Below are 17,987 nucleotides of genomic sequence, written 5' to 3'. Positions count from 1 at the left end.
AAGATGTAAGTAAGTGAAACAATAATATGACCATTAGTAAAAGATTCCCAAACAAAACAATTCAAAGTGAAATGAGTTAATTGAGAAAGGAGACAACATGAAAGCCAGATAAATAAAGCATTATTTTCTTAGAGCTGTATGGAGGAACAGAACAAGAAGAAGACTGAAACCCTAGGGAGTTGAAAAAGGTCTCTCTTTTGCCAGGATTAATGAACAACCCAAACCTGCAGCAACAGATATGTTTCAGGACAACACTATAAAAATTAAATACTGTAAATAGGAAACACTAGAGAGTGGAACTCTAGGGTCAACAGCATATTACAATGCTCCCTGAACTTAAAACAGGAATTGAACTGACAATTCAAATAAGATCCCCTTAATGATGAAGGGCAAAGCCAAGACAAAACCCAGTATGCAGCCCCTTGCAGCACTTACCCCCTCCAGCAGGTTAGCAGGGGCACTGCACGCCCCCTTCAGCACCCGCTGAAGGAACTCCTCCTGGTCAGGTATCTTGTCCTTGATACCTAAGTAAAGAGTGAAAGACTCTGATTTTTCCTGCCAGATAAAGATTATTCAGACACAAGATGTTACTACAGCCTTGCATTGCCTAATTCAAGAGATTCTGCCACACGCCAGTAACAACTTAAAACAAAGAAACAAAACAAACAAAAAAAAACTTAAAGGAAATGTCAAAGCAGTAGATTTTGGTGGTGATGATTAAGATAACCACAAGCCTCTGTCATGGGATTTCAGGAAAGCACAGCTGATAACCTCAGCTTGTCCCCACAGCAACAGCACCTGCGCACCACAGCGCCCACACAGGCTGCCTGCCCGGCTGACACAGGACAACAGCACCTCTTGGTGTGCTCCCTGTGTCTGCACACAGAGCTGGTACCTTCAGGCACTTTGAGAATCTTCTTGTTCTGCTGACACCAGCCGATGGGGTGCAGGTCAGCAGTCAGGATGTCACACCAGAAGTCGGCCTTGCGGTCCTCGCCGTAGCCGTCGTAGCGCAGCAGCAGCAGCTGCCCGCACGTGGTGATGATGGTGGCAACCCAGTAGGTGTTCTGGTCAGACTTGACAGCCACTTCCAGCTTCATGCCAGGGGCAAAACCATTCTGCAAACTTGTATCCACCTGAAGAGGAAGAAGATCATCACATCTGAGCACCTCTCAGAAGCTTTGCTGAATAACAGAGGGAACAATTTAGACAAGTTCATTAACAAAAAACTCAAGCCAAATGCCACCCAGCCTCTTCAGAGAAACAGCTTTATCACATTATGGGACCCAAACTAGAATGCACACAGAATCATCATTAATGAAATCTTATTTGCATTTCAGAGTATCTCTTCAAGCTTAAAGCAACACTGTGCCACTCATTTTCTGCCCTGGACAATACCTTCCCCCATCACTGAAAGACTTTCCCACTTGCAGCACTGTTATATAAATTGCACAGAACATAATCAGTCTGTGTTCTTCATGCTTTGACAACAATAAAGCACCAGACAGTGGGAGTGCTCTGTTTGTATGGGGGTGTGCTGTGTGCAGGTGACCAATCTGACTGCACAGGACTGAGACACTGGAATGGAAGACTTAAAAGAGAAGGCAACACCTTAAGTTTCCCATATCCCTAATTTTTCCCAAATCCCAAAAGAGCAGATGGACCCTGTTCTGCTCTCTCTATAGAATGTTCTGATCTAAACTTAATTCCAGGACCTCAGTCCTAACAAACTCTGACATGTCAATTCCCCATTCTCAGTTGGCTGTAACTCATGTTTTCTTTCTTTTTTAAGAGGTCCCGAGTTCCATTTCCTCTTTGAACCTACTAAAAGAAAGGCTTTCAGCATGATGCAGATGGAGCAGCTATTTTCTGGGGTATTTATTCCCAGTTCTGTGCTGACAGTTCAGTAACTGCCATAGCTATTATAGTCTCATCAGCCAGCACATACTGGTTTGCTAAAAATAAAACTAAGAGAACTACACCAGAAAGAAAAGCATATGCCTGTGTTAACCGTTCATATCCTTTGGGTTAATACCCTTCACTTAGAGAAATCTCTTCTTAAAAACCTAATCAGCAGGACCCAATACCTGCAGGCATTTTGAAGTGGTATTATAGAGGGTGTCTCTTCAAAAAGACAGTTGTCTTGCTGACAAAAAAACTTCACGTTCCGATTGCTGAGAGAAAAGCCTCGAGCTCAACGCAGCACTTGAAGAATTGGGCAATCTGTGCTGCTCCCTTTACCGGATCTTTGAGCACAAGGTCCCAGCAGGCAGAGCAGGCTCCAGCAGAACCACGAGCAGCAGCAGCAGCAGCAGCAGCAGCCGGAGCCCTCGCCGGGAGCTGCGCACACGGAGCGGTGCCCACGCCCTCTCCCGGCAGCGCTGCCGGGCCGGGAGCGCCACCAACTCCTCCAAGGAGCTCCCCGGGCCGGCCAGGGCAGGATGGGCACCCTCCAGAGCATCTCCTCTGGAGCAGCGGGCCCGACAGGGCAGCTGAGCGGGCCAGGAGCTGTGACTCCAACCCCTGTCATCCCTTCCCATCAGGAGCTGTCCCCAGGCCGTGCCTCGGCACAAGCCAGAGCCAGGGATGCAGCTCAGTTTGGGGGAGATGATGATAAGGAACTGACAAAAAAGATTAAGAGCATGCAAGAACACACAGCAAATAAATGTGTTCAGATGATGCTGAAGACCAACTTGTTTTTCATGGTCACACACGTGTTGTAAAGGGCAGAAAGAAATTTACAAAGAGCATTTGGTTCTAGAGGAAGGGTACCTAGACCTGGGGGGATAACAACCCTGGCATTCATTACAGCTCCATTACAGTTCTTTTTCCTGCTAAATTTTATGCCAAACAGTCACTTTGATCTTGATATTGTTTAATTTTTAAAATGCTAACAAATTAAACATTAGAACACACTTAATTTGAGAAGTAGCTTAAATTCTCCAATGCATCTTACTCGTAGCAAGGCAAAACTCTCAGAATTAATATAAGCATACAAATTTAGAAAGTCACCTCTCCCATAAGCAAGTCCAGTGCTTTGCTAACAGGCTGTGTAAGCATGGATTACACTTCCCTAACCTGACCATGTATTCTCCTACAACATGAGTTAGGTATTTCTCACCCACAACTCACAATGGGAGCTCACTACTTCAGCATTTAAAAAGAATCAAACTAAAACCATACAGTTCCATTAAAAAATGCATTTATATTAATCAATTTATCATACATGTTCATTTGCTCTTGTGCCAATACTATTCCTCAGCTCAGAATTTTTCCCTCTGTTCTTTTGAGAGTAAGGCTTATTAGCTTTCCTGACAGTGCATTATAAAAATATGTCATTCCTAAAGTCAAGAGACTGGGACCACGGATTTGAGCTGGAGGAATACAATCAGCAGCACAGGCCCATCAGTGCCTGCCTGCCACTGACAGCCACTCACCTGAGGTACCCTGGAATCACACTAACCCTGTCTCAGGGCTGTCAAAGACAGGCTGTTACTCTCCACTGGGAGGCAGTGGGGCTCTCTACTCCACCTTTTCCAGCACATTTCCTTCTCATGGACCACAGAAACCCCCAGCATGTGACCTTGCACTCCTGCAATTCTATTAACAGCAGGACTATGATCTAAATATGCTCCTCCCTCTGCCTGTCAATTCAGTGTCAGCAATAAAGGAATTTTACGCCAAGCTTATTACAGAGAACATCAGCACTGGTCTCTGGACAAATTCTAAGGAGCTCTGGTAGAAAATGTCCGATAGTTTCCATTCTGAACATGCAGGGATCTATTTCCATGCTCACTGATTACCCCTGATCCCCCGGGCTTTGCCCACACCTCCTCACCACTCTCCATCACAATGTCACCTCACCAGCACATCTGCACTGTGTTCCTCACTAATAATAATAATAATAATAATAATAATAACAACAAGAATATAAAATGTGGAGGTTTTTTAAAACCTAACTGTATTTTTATCAACCATGGCCACAGCCACCAGACCTCAGACTTGACACAGCTGAGCTGGTGTAGGTGCAGTGAGTCTTTCAAAGTGTGTCTGCTGCTAATTAATGAAATCCAGCTACAACATTAATTCAGTTGGGCACTGCTGTAAAGCTGGCATTACAATTAGTTACATAGTGTCCAAGTTATGATAGCAGGCCTCTTTAACAGAGATCCAGTGAAGTAAACCACTCCAGAGGAGACAGACCATTACTGCAAAATGCCATTGCTCTGGTTCCATGCTGTGCCCTCAGTGTGAGCTGTATGGACACCACCAAACTAAGCTGGCTCTAGCTACAGCCTCAGTACACCCAGGAAAAATAAAACAAGCACAGTCCCCTTCCCTTCAGAAATGAGATACCTGAATTTTTGCTTTGAACAAAAACACTTACAATTACATCCCAGTGTTCTCACAGCCTCTGTGAAGTCTGTATTTTCTGTGCATCTTTACTACTAACACAACTGACATATTTTAACAGATTATTTAGTAATCTTCATTTCTCCAGGTTACTCTTGAACTCAGAATGCTTTGTGATCCTCCACAAACAGACCTCAGGCTGTTTTCCTGCTGATTTAAGTTTCCTCATACTGAAAGTCAGAGTGCTGGACCCAAAAGCCTGGGCACCACAGGGTGTCTTCCAAGCAATGTGTCACACACAGTCACCAGTCTGGCAGTCTGGAAGGTGCTTTAATTGCTGGAAAAGAACCAACAGGTTTGGACACCAGCTCTGTACAGCTCATCTTCACTGAGAGCCCTGTACAAGAAGGCAGATTTCACATTTAGGTCTCCCCCAATGGGACAGTGCTCTCCAGGACTTTACCAGCAGACATTTAAGATGTCCAAGGGCAAAGACAAGGGCTTATCAAGACCTCATCCTATTCATTAAGCCTGTGATCAACAATTATCCTAATCAGTTTTCTAACTACTACAGTCAGGTGTTTGGCAGAGCTGTTATTTTCTCCTTGCCTCCTTGAGGTCTGCCATTAAAGCCTTCTCTAAGAGCACATTTGAATTCTGCTGTTCAAGAACTATTCTGCCACCAGCTTTCTAAAGCTACTCCTCCATAACAGCTGTCCAGGAGCTATCGCCAAAAGAAGAAAGAGACTGGATATTTTGAGCTTCTTGAGAAAAATCAAGCTTATCTTCTGGGGCAGAAAAGACCTTAACTCCTTAGATTTCAGCATTTCTGGGTGGGCTTACCCTGTGCTACGTACAGGGACGAAGACAAGAAACAGTAATAAAAAGGTTAAATTCTACATTTCTCTATAAAAAAATTGATTCTAGTTAGTCTTCCAAATTTGAGAGCAGTAACTCATTCAAAGAAACCCTAAACACTTCATGTATCAAAGAAACAATGCAGGAGATGCCAAGCACAGACACCCTCCCTTACTCACATGTTTAAAAGATCCATGGGGGGCTGCAGTTGCTCCTGTGTCTTCTAGATACTCATCCCAGTTGAATTCCATTTCTTCCACACTGGAACCAGCATCTGGAAGAGAGCCAAACACTTCTGTGGCTTTAGGCTACTACAAACCACAGCAAAACCCACTTTGATTCCAAATGACTGAGCACACAAGTGTGCAGTGAACACATTTCAAGAAATGAACAACATTACTTGGCCTTTGTTGCCTGTGAACAGCACTTATAAGCTGGACTTGGTCTGGAAAACAGTGAAATCCAGGGGATTTTGGTTTAGCACAAATTTGCTTACAATTTGTGAGAGGGAAACGAAGGCAGAAGAGCTCTGTATTTATATCAACAAATATGAGAGACTCAGAACTCCAGGCACACTGGACTGTTGGTGTTTTAAATTAAAAACCACCCAGGAAAGAGCAGTACACACTAGTGAGAGATTTGAAAAGAAAGTCTAACAAATCCTTTGAAATATGACTGTGCTCTTTTTAAAGTCAGATAGTATACATTTAGCTGTTCTAAAACACCAAAAGCAAAGAGAGGGATTCAAGGTAGTTCTAAAGAAAACAACTTGAGACATAACTGAAATAAAGTCCTTTCAACTTGGTCACTTTAAAAGCCCAGCTTGTAAGGTGTAACAGCTTCTTTAGACCAAGAAAACCTCATTATGGGATGCATTTAAAGCATAAATGTGCTAAAACCACTCAAACCACAGTTTAAAGCTCACTCAGGCTGTTAGGGAAGCAAGCACCTGTAACAAGCCACACTACAGATTAGTCAAATTCTCAATTATTATTGTCAAGCCTGTACCCCAGCCCTGGTCTCCCCTTCAGTTCTGGCTTGGCCTCCTTCCCTGCTTCTCTCCTACTCCTATTTTCTCCAACATGTACCCCCCTTGCTAAAGAGACACCAAGCCAGCCCAGGGTGGATTTCAGGTCCCCTGTTTTAGTTCATTTTTCCTGCAGGAACACAGTGGGATGGCCAGTGAGGGTCCCAGCCCATGCAAGCAGCATTTTTAACCTCAACACACCAGGTTCAGGTTCAGCAGCAAAATGGGGTTGCAGTGACAGCACACAAGAGCAGAGCTTTCATTTTCATTTTCAGGCTTGGTTCCACCATCTGCCCCAGAGCTGTCTATGAATGAACAACAGAGCTTTCCCTCTCTCAGGACGAGGAAACCTGATACCTTGTTTATATTTGAAAACAGAGAAATCTCTGTGTATCACAAGCCCAAGGAGAGCTCAGCAAAGGTTACAGGACACTGGCATTTCCTACACCCCGTGCCTTTCCTAGGGCAGGCAGTAACTGATCTTTCCAGCAGCAGTCGTTCGAGTAGGAAACATTACACATTAAAAAAATGAATTAATTAGCACCACGTGCCCTTATCAGCCCCCTGGACAGGCTAACAAGCTAAGTAAGCTCTGGGACAATTCCCAATCTTCCAATAGAAAGGAGCAAATATTTGTCCAAAAGTCTGAGATACATTAAATAGAGTAAAAACCTACAAGTCTTGAGTTTAATAGGTTCATTTTACCTTCAGACTGATGGTTAAGCTCATCTTTGACTTTTCATTGTGACTCTAGGAGTTATCATTTCCCAAAACTTAAAAATGTATATTCGGTTAGCTGTTGTTTGCTGATGACATTATCTATTTTAAAAGACACTCTTATCTCTCCAGAACCCAACTTTGTCTGTTTTTAACCAAACATAGCTGGCTATTTTGGCCTTTCATAGCTCAAAAGATTCAGAGCTTGAATATCACCATCACTTTTAAAGAATAATTTTTAACTTACTGAAGAAATTACCTGGAGAAATAAATAAGGAATTTTATTTTGAATTTTTTTTTAGGAAATAAAAGGTTAAGACATAGACCACAGTTGTTTGCAACTTAGGGTGGAGCCGATCAAAGCTTTGGCTGCAAGCCATTCTAAGAAAAACAATTTCATTGCAAAATATTGTTAAAATAGATTAAGATTTCTCAACTCCTTTAAACAGAATTTTAGTTTTATATGACCATAAAAACGCTGAAGTTCACAGCTCCAAAATCAAGAAGGAAACAAACACCATCTCTGGTCAGTCAGACCTAGGAGCGAATTTTAAGTTTCCTCCCACCCAAAGAAAACCATCTCACTTTTTGCATCAAAAATCCTCCTACAGCAAGAGCCCCGCTCCCCTCCAGCCCCAAAAAGCCAGTCAGTCCTGCCTGGGGAGACGCTGCGACACTGCTCGAAGGGCACGGGCCGGGCCCGGGAGCGGCAGCGCCCCGGGAGAGCCGCGGGGAGCCGGGGCTGCTGCAGCCCGCACGGCGAGCCCCAGCCCGGATCATCAGATAACCGCCCAGGGGCACTTAAGCTCCTTAAATGAGCCACAGGTCACTTCACACACTGAAAGGGTCAATTAGTAAGTTCTGTTGCCACTTAATTGCTGCAAGGAGCTCCCAGGAAAGCCGGCTCGCCTGCAGCTGCTCAGCGAGCCCTGCCTTGAACTGCGGCTGAAGGCAATCCCGGCTGGGCAGCCACGGCAGCTCCTCCGGCACCCACCCGCTCATCCTGGGTCCTACAGCCTGTCCCACATCCAGAGCAGCTTTCTCCGTGCCAGGGCAGCTCCTCCGGCACCCACCCGCTCATCCTGGGTCCTGCAGCCTGTCCCACATCCAGAGCAGCTTTCTCCGTGCCAGGGCAGCTCCTCCGGCACCCACCCGCTCATCCTGGGTCCTGTAGCCTGTCCCACATCCAGAGCAGCTTTCTCCGTGCCAGGGCAGCTCCTCCGGCACCCACCCACTCATCCTGGGTCCTGCAGCCTGTCCCCCACACCCAGCGGGAGAGGTAAAACCAGCGAGAACTGCTAACTCTTGTAGCTGAGTATAAAACCTCAGTCTCCTTACTTTCAAAGGATAACAGTAATCCAATGGTTTTAGGAGCTGCTCATCTTGGTGCAAATCCAAGTGAAAATAATGGACCTATCACTAGTCCTAAACACATTCATACTCTTAACCCCAGCAACCCTCTCCACCCCCATCCTATTTCCACTTCTATCCAACAACCTCAAGAACACCCCCAACACAATTACAAACACAGTCAAAACCTCCTTTTTAATCAGCCTAATCCCAGTAACAATCTACATCCACTCCGGAACAGGAAGCCTCACCTCCTTCTGAGAATGAAAATTCATTATAAACTTCAAAATCCCCATCAGCCTAAAAATAGACTTCTACTCCCTTACCTTCTTCCCCATTGCACTGCTCGTACCATGATCTATCCAACAATTTGCAACATGATATATGGCCTCAGACCCCTACATTACAAAATTTTTCACCTATCTGCTATTCTTCCTAATGGCCAAACTCATCCTAATCATGGCCAAGAACCTATTTGTCCTATTCACTGGCTGAGAGCGAGTAGGAATCATGTCCTTCCTTCCAGCAGAGCTCTCTCCGTGCCAGGGCAGCTCCTCTGTCCCCTCTCATCCCCAGCCCTGCAGCCTGGCCCCTCCCAGAGCAGCTCTCTCCGTGCAGGGCTGGCCTGTGGTGAGATGGGCTCAGCTTGCTCTGTCCTGCACAGCACCCACAGCTCGTCAGCACAGCCAAAAGCTCACTCAAACCCGGATTTCATAGGAAAAATAAATAAACCCCCCAACAAACAAATGCAACCCAACTCAAAAACCAAACTCCCCCTCCCAAAAAGAAACCAAACCAACCCAAAAAAAACAAAAATCCCTGTCGAACACTCATAGCAAATTTAATACTCTTAAAATTTTCTTATAGTGAGCTCCTTCAGTCAGAGAGATTTTTTAAAAACTTCTGCAAAAAGCCCCCACAACTTTTTCTATTCATTCATTCATAAAGCTGAACCCAGGTTGTGTTCACATTTCACCAAGGTTTTACAGCTGAGGTGATCAGCCTCTCACTTCCACCAATGAGCACAGAGCTGGGAAATTCTCCTCTTTTTTGGAGGCTGCCCCAGCTGAGGTTTGTGCTTAGCCATGGTTTGAACCATCCTTTTTGCTGCTTTTCACAAACCTGCCACAGCACCCCAGGTTATTTAGCACAGCTCCTTCTGGAGCAATGTGGAGCAGGAAAAGCTCACAGAATAAAGCTCCAAGTGAAAATGCTATATGAGGATTCACAATGAGAGCAGTAAATTAGCTTTTTAATTGTGGCATGTGGTAGGACTACATAAAAAAAAAGAAAAATCCCCAAAATAAGTCTCTCTTTTTCAACATCTGAATGCAGAAGAACTCCAAAGGTGCACCAAAGGACCATCTCTCTGGTAAGGCTTTCAGAGCCAGAATCCAATCACTTTTCTGGTTTTATTGGCAGGACAGTAGCAGCAGAACAGGCCCTGCTTAAATCAAGCCTTTGAACTGTTCTGCTGGTATTTTATGCAAGACCCCATTGCACAGCTCCATCCTCACAGGCTGGCAGACCCCTGGAGACTCAGGACCAGTTTAATGAAGCCACATTCCTGAGGGGCCATAAGTCTGCACCAAACACCCTGATCAGTCTGAGTTCACAATGTTCAATAAAACCCCAGACATTTACAGCAGAGGTTCTTGCTACTGTGAGAAAGAAACTTGCAAGTCAGTGCGACAGATAACAACAAGCAAAACCATATTTAATGCATTTGATTCCAAAGCACAATTTATTCATCTAACTCTGCATGGGTGTACATATTTATGCTCTCTCTTTCTCCCCATATCCTTAATTGCTACAAGCCCTCAATACATTCAGCTTTCTGCTATGTGGAGACTTATTTCTCTGTATTAGACAGGATGACTGAGCAGCACATTAGCCCAGGGGCAAAGCACAACTTTGGCAAAGGCAGGGGAAGAAACCTGACACAATTCTCATCTCTCTGGCATTGCCATGCAACCAGTTTGTGTCAGGAGAACTTTCAAATCAAGCTAACATTTTCTTAAGTAAAATCAGAGAAGTGTCCTACAGAGAATATTCACCCACTTTGGAGGTGAGAAAATTCTCTATATGAATATCAGCAGTTTCCTAGGCAGGTGCATCACTTCCTATTTGTCCCTATTTCTACTGGCCTTAGTGGGAACACTCACTCTTTCTGAATTTTATCACAAATTACATCCTGCTGCTCTCTGATACATACAGGTTGAGAAAGAATATGGAATTATACCATTTGGACTGGAGAATGTAGTGAAATATTAAGGAAGTTAGCCCTTAAAAATATCTGAAATGGAAAGAGTCTACACCAGGCTGTTCTCATCTTTGGATTTGAGCTAAATTCTCACTGCAAATAACTTTAATGCATTTTTAATGTCATTTAGTTGAAGACTGTCACATTGGACATTTAAGTACATCACAATTGAAGGTCTTGCAGACTTCAGTAAGGCTAACCCAAAGGTTTCTCACCCTGAAATGTAGATATAGTTCAATCTGATTTTAATAACAGTTAATCTTTTTCATCTCCACCAGCTGCGAGGCCATGAATAAATAAAGACAGGTTGGAATTTCAGGAGTTGAAAATGACTGTGACATGAATAAAAGTTGTCTTTTCCTCTCATAGCACATGGGAGAATCACAACCAGCAACCCTGAGCTCTGGGTTCTTGGAGCCAGAGAGCCTGGATGTAAAACCAGAAGAACAGAGGAGAACCTCCAAAAGCTGCTGCAAATTATCAAGTGGAAGAAAATTACACCAGTCAAAGAATATGAAAGCAATGTTCCAGCAGTGGTTTGGACTAGTGTAACTCAAAAGCACTTCAGAAAACAATACTAGAGGGCACAACAAAACCAATGTGCTTATGCTGACACAGGTATTTGCTGGGAACTATTTCTGAATGCAAGTAAAGCTCTCATCATTTATTGTTTGCTCTTCACAGCCTCCTGTACTCAAACCTGGCACAAAAGGATGCTCAGGGAAATAGCTGCTGAGTAATTTCAAGCCAGAATCAAACCTTTCCTCAGCTATTCAAAAGCACACAGTGAGAGAGGACTCTCTGACCTGCTACTTTTTGAGGAAGATGGAAAAATATCAATAAAGGTTTTAAGACTGAGGGATGTGCTCTCTCAGCCTGTGGACACACCACTGCTGACCATGTAAACAGCTCCTCACTCTTCTGCTCCCTTCCTTACACTCTGTGACAGAAGCCTGCAGTTTCCACTAGGCAAGGAAAAAGTATTTGCATGTGCCAGGAGAAATTCTCATCCACACCCACGATGCCTTTTCTGGACTATTTGAGGATATAACATTGACAACAATTGGACTGACTTGCTGTAATTAGTAATCAAAAAGCACATTTCAGCATCATAAAGCAGATTATAGCATTCTCCTAGAAAGCACTATAGATTAAAATTATGTTTAACATTTCTTCAGCAACACTGACAAAAATTAGATTACCATAAAGCAGAGGTAGAAAAATTACCAATAGTGAATTATCCTATGAGAAGAGGACCTTGTTGGACAAGTACCAAAGGAAAGTAATACTCAGACAAAATCTTGGTCCAATTGTTTACACTGATAATTACGAATTAAAATTTGCTTTATATAAACTGTGATGGCTAGGGAGCTCCTCAAAGAAAAGGGAACAGTCATGGCAGGCAAGACAGAGCAAATGGATGGTCCCAACCCCCACATTTCCAGAACTGTTTCAGAAAGCTGTTATTATTCCCAGCCATCCCACACTAACACTCTTCCTGGCCTGGTGTTCCAAGGTTATCCAAAACCTGAGATGATTTCTCATAATATACCATTCTGCAGGAGGTTAGGTATTGATATCACAAGCCCATCAAAGAGGACACACCAAGGCACTTCAGAAAAACAGGACAGATTACAATGGCAGCAAACAGCTCAGTTATCTGACTTTTCCAACCAGCACCAAAAGCTTGCCAAAATATTAAGATGAACACAAGGACAGAACTAGGTATTAACCCCTCTGAAAGAGAAATGCCTTAAAATAATAAGTGTTAACACCACCAAGCTTTTCACAAGCACATCTCATAGCGGTACCACAGAAAGGAAAGTCGCAGCTTCTTGAAAACACAACCACCAAGGTGGGCCAGATTTTGTTTCCCTTTGAGCCAGTGGTACACCCTGCTCTGATACAGAGCAGTAACAAACACAGCCACGACAGCCCCAGAGCCAGAGCACAACCCAGAATCTGTGGAGCCTCTCCCTGTGACCAGCACCAGGCACTGCGGGACACTCACTGTGCCCATCTTCTCCCACATTGCTCATGCTTTTAGAGAAGCTGGCCAGGACTGTTACCTGCATCATACTGCTGTTCTCCATTCATCTCCACAGGAGCCCAGTGGCTGTTCCCAGCAGCCAGAAGCAGGGGGGTCCAAGGCTGTCACTGTTTGGTGGTCATGAGTCACCTCCTGCCTTCCACAGCAGCCGGGACATTCAGGAAGGGAGCCTGGAAAACACCTGAAAGGAACAGCTGGTAAGGAAATCTTCATGGGATTTTTAGCTACTTTTAAGATAGAATCCTGGAGTGGTTGGGTTGGAAGAGAACTCGAAGATCATCTCCTTCCATGGGCAGGGACACCTTCCACTCTCCCAGGCTGCCCAGGGCCCATCCCACCTGGCCTTGGGCATGCCAGGGATCCAGGGGCAGCCACAGCTGCCAGGGCCTCACCACCCCCACAGGGAAACACTTCTTCCTAATACCCAATTTACATATTCCTATTAGCAATTAAATAATTGTGTCATTATGAATGCTAGAAAATAAGTAAAAACAGGACTGAAGCAAGCCCACCAGTTCATTAGCAGTGAACCACAAGTTTTGTTTCTTTACAAAATTCTCCACAAAAGCAAAGTTGCATAGTAAATAAGAGTCTAGGTAACATGTTTCTTTAGAAATAACACACTTTGACTGACATCTTTATATAAATCAAAGAGATGAGTGGTCATAAAACCAAGATCATTGGCTTGAAAATACTTGTAAGAAAAAGGTAATCTTAAAAACCCTTTGCATTCTTGTTGAATGTCTGTGAAGCACCTGTTTTATTTAAGTGATATACCTGAAATAATAAAGAAGACTAAAAATCAGGTTCTAAAAAATCTAGGTTGTGCTTCTGAAATGAACAAATTTTGAATAACAATGCTTTATAAAAAGGAAATCCTACACATTTGAAAAGTCTATGATTTTGAGCTTTGTACACCTGTAGTGTCTATGCAGACTACCTAATAAACCTTAGAGATACACAACACTGGTAGCTTCCTTCACACACAAATAAATCAGCAAACTTGAATGGAATAAAATATCCAGCAGCAGTGCTCAGTCATGTAGGAAGTTCAAGTACAATCAAAACTACAGCCAACTTCAAAAATTTTCATTACATGTGAAAAAAAGAATTTTTGAGAGTAGTGAGAGTTATCATTAAGAGCTCCTATAGAATGGCAGCTTAATGCCACAAAAATCTACTGTGTAGAAGATACCAATAACTTTTATTCATTACAGCTTCACAGGAATGTGTCTGGAATGGAACCCAGCTGCCAATTTCTGCTCTATGCCTCTAACCTGCTCCATTCCAGCTCAGAAAGTCTGTGCTCAGCATGCAACTACAAGGTCACACATTAACTCCCACCCAGCTCTGCCTCTGTGAGAAAGGCACTGAGAAATTAAGCACAGGCTCCACTCTCACTCCCCACAGTTGTTCCAGGCTCAGAGGACAAAGCAGAGCAGGGTAAGGCAACTCAAGCACATGTCCCAGCCTATCCTCTCCCTGCACAGACTGAGCTTCCATCTATTCCATCTTTTATAAAGTGATGCTGGAAGAGGATGTCACTGGCACGATGCTCAGCACAAAGAGAAGACCTAACCAACAAAACACTTTTTAATCATTAATCAAAACATGTCTTGGTAATGGCCTATCCTAAGTCTATCGGCTGTCACAGTGTTAAGCCAAAACAAAGGCATTGCTGTGAGCAAAGCACATATTCCACAAGTCTGAAGATATGCCACTGCTTTAGAATAGTGTAGCCCTGGCAAAGTATACTCAGAATTAATTGCAATTAAGCTATTTGCAGTTTATGGGATACAGTTCTCAAATAGCTTCAACAACTAAACTATGTGACGCAACTACACTTCTTTTTTTCTTTATGCAGCATGTGAATATTTAGGACACTACCCTCCCCACCAAAACCCCAAAACAAACCCACAAAAGCAAACCCCAAGCACCAAAGAGGCTGTTGATTTAGAAGATGCCAAACACTGGCAGCTCCTGTTGAAGCTGATTGATATTCTGCCCGAGTCAAGTTGGGTTGTTACTCAGGATTTCATAAGCAGTTGTGGTGTTTTATGTACACAAAATTGAGAGCACTTGTAATTAGCACCCACCATGGCTGCTGCTTACAGTCTGGCACCCCAAAGATTATCTTTTGATAAATCTCGAGGGAAGTGGAGCACAAGTGCTGCTGGAACAGAGCTGCTTTGGAAATACTTTGGACTCTTCAGCCTCACTTCTGCATTTCAAATCTCCTTTCAGCACATGAAATATTCAGATGTTAGCAACTGGAGGCAGCATTAAAAACAGTTACAGTTCATTAAAGCCAGATGGCTCACTTGAATATGAAAAGAAATCAAACATAAGTTGGCTGTTGAATTAAAGTAAATCAGCTGGTGTCTGAGGCTTAATATCATTTTAAAACAAAGGTGCACCAGACAATGGGGACAGGAGCCACCCCTTAGGACGGAGCTCCAGCAAGGATCGGCTTTCAGCGAATTCCTTCATGCCGAGGCACTCGGTAAAATCTATTTCAAACCGTGTCCAGCACGGAGCTGCTCCCGGTGGGCAGCAGGAAACCTGTCCGGGGCAGGGCAGGGCTCCTGCAGCACCCAGAGCCTGCTCCGGAGATGTACAGGGCAGGGCAGGGCTCCTGCAGCACCCAGAGCCTGCTCTGGAGATGGGCAGGGCAGGGCAGGGCTCCTGCAGCACCCAGAGCCTGCTCTGGAGATGGGCAGGGCAGGGCAGGGCTCCTGCAGCACCCAGAGCCTGCTCTGGAGATGTACAGGGCAGGGCAGGGTTCCTGCAGCACCCAGAGCCTGCTCTGGAGATGTACAGGGCAGGGCAGGGCTCCTGCAGCACCCAGAGCCTGCTCTGGAGATGGGCAGGGCAGGGCAGGGTTCCTGCAGCACCCAGAGCCTGCTCTGGAGATGTACAGGGCAGGGCAGGGCTCCTGCAGCACCCAGAGCCTGCTCTGGAGATGTACAGGGCAGGGCAGGGTTCCTGCAGCACCCAGAGCCTGCTCTGGAGATGGGCAGGGCATGGCAGGGCAGGGCTCCTGCAGCACCCAGAGCCTGCTCTGGAGATGTACAGGGCAGGGCAGGGCTCCTGCAGCACCCAGAGCCTGCTCTGGAGATGAGCAGGGCAGGGCAGGGCAGGGCTCCTGCAGCACCCAGAGCCTGCTCTGGAGATGAGCAGGGCAGGGCAGGGCAGGGCTCCTGCAGCACCCAGAGCCTGCTCTGGAGATGTACAGGGCAGAGCAGGGTTCCTGGAGCACCCAGAGCCTGCTCTGGAGATGTACAGGGCAGGGCAGGGCTCCTGCAGCACCCAGAGCCTGCTCTGGAGATGTACAGGGCAGGGCTCCTGCAGCACCCAGAGCCTGCTCTGGAGATGTACAGGGCAGGGCAGGGCTCCTGCAGCACCCAGAGCCTGCTCTGGAGATGGGCAGGGCAGGGCAGGGCTCCTGCAGCACCCAGAGCCTGCTCTGGAGATGTACAGGGCAGGGTTCCTGGAGCACCCAGAGCCTGCTCTGGAGATGGGCAGGGCAGGGCAGGGTTCCTGCAGCACCCAGAGCCTGCTCTGGAGATGTACAGGGCAGGGCAGGGCTCCTGCAGCACCCAGAGCCTGCTCTGGAGATGTACAGGGCAGGGCAGGGCTCCTGCAGCACCCAGAGCCTGCTCTGCTCTGTCCGCTCCGCTCCGGAGATGCGCGGCCAGGGCAGCGCGGGTCCCTGCCTTTGTTACTCTGGGGGCAGCAGGACAGGGCTCTGTCCTCCGGCTCCCTGTGCCCATTCACACATTCACCCGGGCTCCTTCATCTCGAGAAACAGCAGTGATGCATTTCCTCGGAGGGGAAATGACACGTACACTTCTTCTAAAGACATTTGTAACTCATTTTTCTCTAGGACTCACGGCGGGCCCGATCCTGGCTCTGCACAGGATGGGGCTCCAACCACAGGGGACAGACCCCCCTCAATCCTAATTCCTGATGCTGCCATGCAAAACCCACACTTCATTTGCTCTGCTTCTATAATTGCTGCAGAAACCAGCCATTCCCACAGCCTCCAAAAACCCCACCACTCCAAGCAGCTTTTTTAAACCTTTTTTTTCTACTCTAACACCACCACAGTCAATAATGAATTTAGGTCTCAGCCAGCCCTTTTGCTACACGAAGATGAGATAGTGGCTCCAGGGGAAAGGGGAGCATGCTGGAATTGAGATTTGTGAGTGACTGGGTACTCGCAGACCACACAGCTTATCAATGCATGAGCAGAGCTAAGGCAGAAATGCAGCTGCACAGGATCCTCTGCCCTAGGAGATAAGCCAGGCCTAAAACATCAGCCCTTAGGAGAACACATCTGCACCTGCTCAGAGGGCAGAGACTCCAGCCAGCCTGACTGAGACTCTGCCACTCCTCACTGACACAACAAAGTCAAAAATGGAAAGGACCTTCTTGGATGCCAACTTAAGTTGAAGTGTTGTATTAAAAAAAATTAAATTCTACAGCACAAAAAGAATCTCATGCAATAAACTATTCAGGTAGGAACCAACTTAATTTTAGGTTCAACTTAAAACATGTAGCACTTGATTCACAAACATTTTGGAAATGCATTCCAGCTGTACTGGAGGAGTTTCATATCACTCTCAGTTAAGTGTCTTCAGCACAAAACAAGATATATTGTACAAATTTCTCAACCAGAACCAAAATCAACGATGCTGGAGAAAATTAATTTCCAAGCTATTCAGTGTGAGTTTCATTCACCATTTTGTAGCAATACACTTGCAGTCACAGAAATACCCAAACTCCTACACTGGGGTCAGTGCATTTCTTTAAAACAGCCCCATCCTTTTGGGGGAAAAAGCCAGAGACTCTGGCTAAGCACTGCTGCCAGCTCTGTGGAAGGACACAGCTGATTACCTGCCACAGCAGATCAGCAGCCACCTCCATCAGGCACAATCGCAGATTTCTGCCTCCTTTGAACAAAAACCTCACCCTTGAAATAAGGGCTGAGAAAAGCAAAAGCAAACAAACATTCAGAAGAGCATCTGATGTAGGAGATCTTTAATACCTGAGAAGGGACAGTTTAAGATTCCCAGATCAAGTGTCTGCAGCATCACTGCTGCTGCACTTGGATGGGCAGCTCACCAAACCCCCCAGAGCTGCAGCGTGTGGGAGACACCAGCACAGGGCTGTTCAAAGCCACCAAGGCTTTGGCCATCTCCTCTCCCCCACCTGGGGGATTTTTAACTCCAGTGACACATTGCAGGAGCAGGGTGGGCACAACCCCACCTCTGTCTCAGCTGCCACATGGAACACGACCCATGTTTTCTCATTCAACAACCACATCAACTCTTTTGTCAGACAGGACATGAAAAATATTTTCTTGG

General features: G+C 45.6%; 1 protein-coding gene across 2 annotated transcripts in view; it reads right to left on the bottom strand.

Annotated features, from left to right (window-relative positions):
* Positions 1-17,987, bottom strand: part of SFMBT1 (Scm like with four mbt domains 1) — an 81,502-nt gene that overhangs the window by 23,966 nt on the left and 39,549 nt on the right. For both annotated transcript variants that reach the window (XM_036391095.2, XM_036391094.1), the window contains exons 2-5: positions 12,638-12,799; positions 5,391-5,485; positions 896-1,136; positions 436-524 (exon numbers count right to left, since the gene is read on the bottom strand). In XM_036391095.2, the coding sequence (XP_036246988.1) occupies positions 436-524; positions 896-1,136; positions 5,391-5,485; positions 12,638-12,665 (453 nt within the window). In that variant the 5' untranslated portion in view covers positions 12,666-12,799. The remainder of the gene's footprint in view (positions 1-435; positions 525-895; positions 1,137-5,390; positions 5,486-12,637; positions 12,800-17,987) is intronic.

Source organism: Molothrus ater, chromosome 11 (genome assembly GCF_012460135.2).
Source record: "Molothrus ater isolate BHLD 08-10-18 breed brown headed cowbird chromosome 11, BPBGC_Mater_1.1, whole genome shotgun sequence".
Classification (NCBI taxonomy): Eukaryota; Metazoa; Chordata; class Aves; order Passeriformes; family Icteridae; genus Molothrus; species Molothrus ater.
Note: the sequence above shows the minus strand (reverse complement) of the source record. Positions and strands in the feature narration are given on the sequence as shown.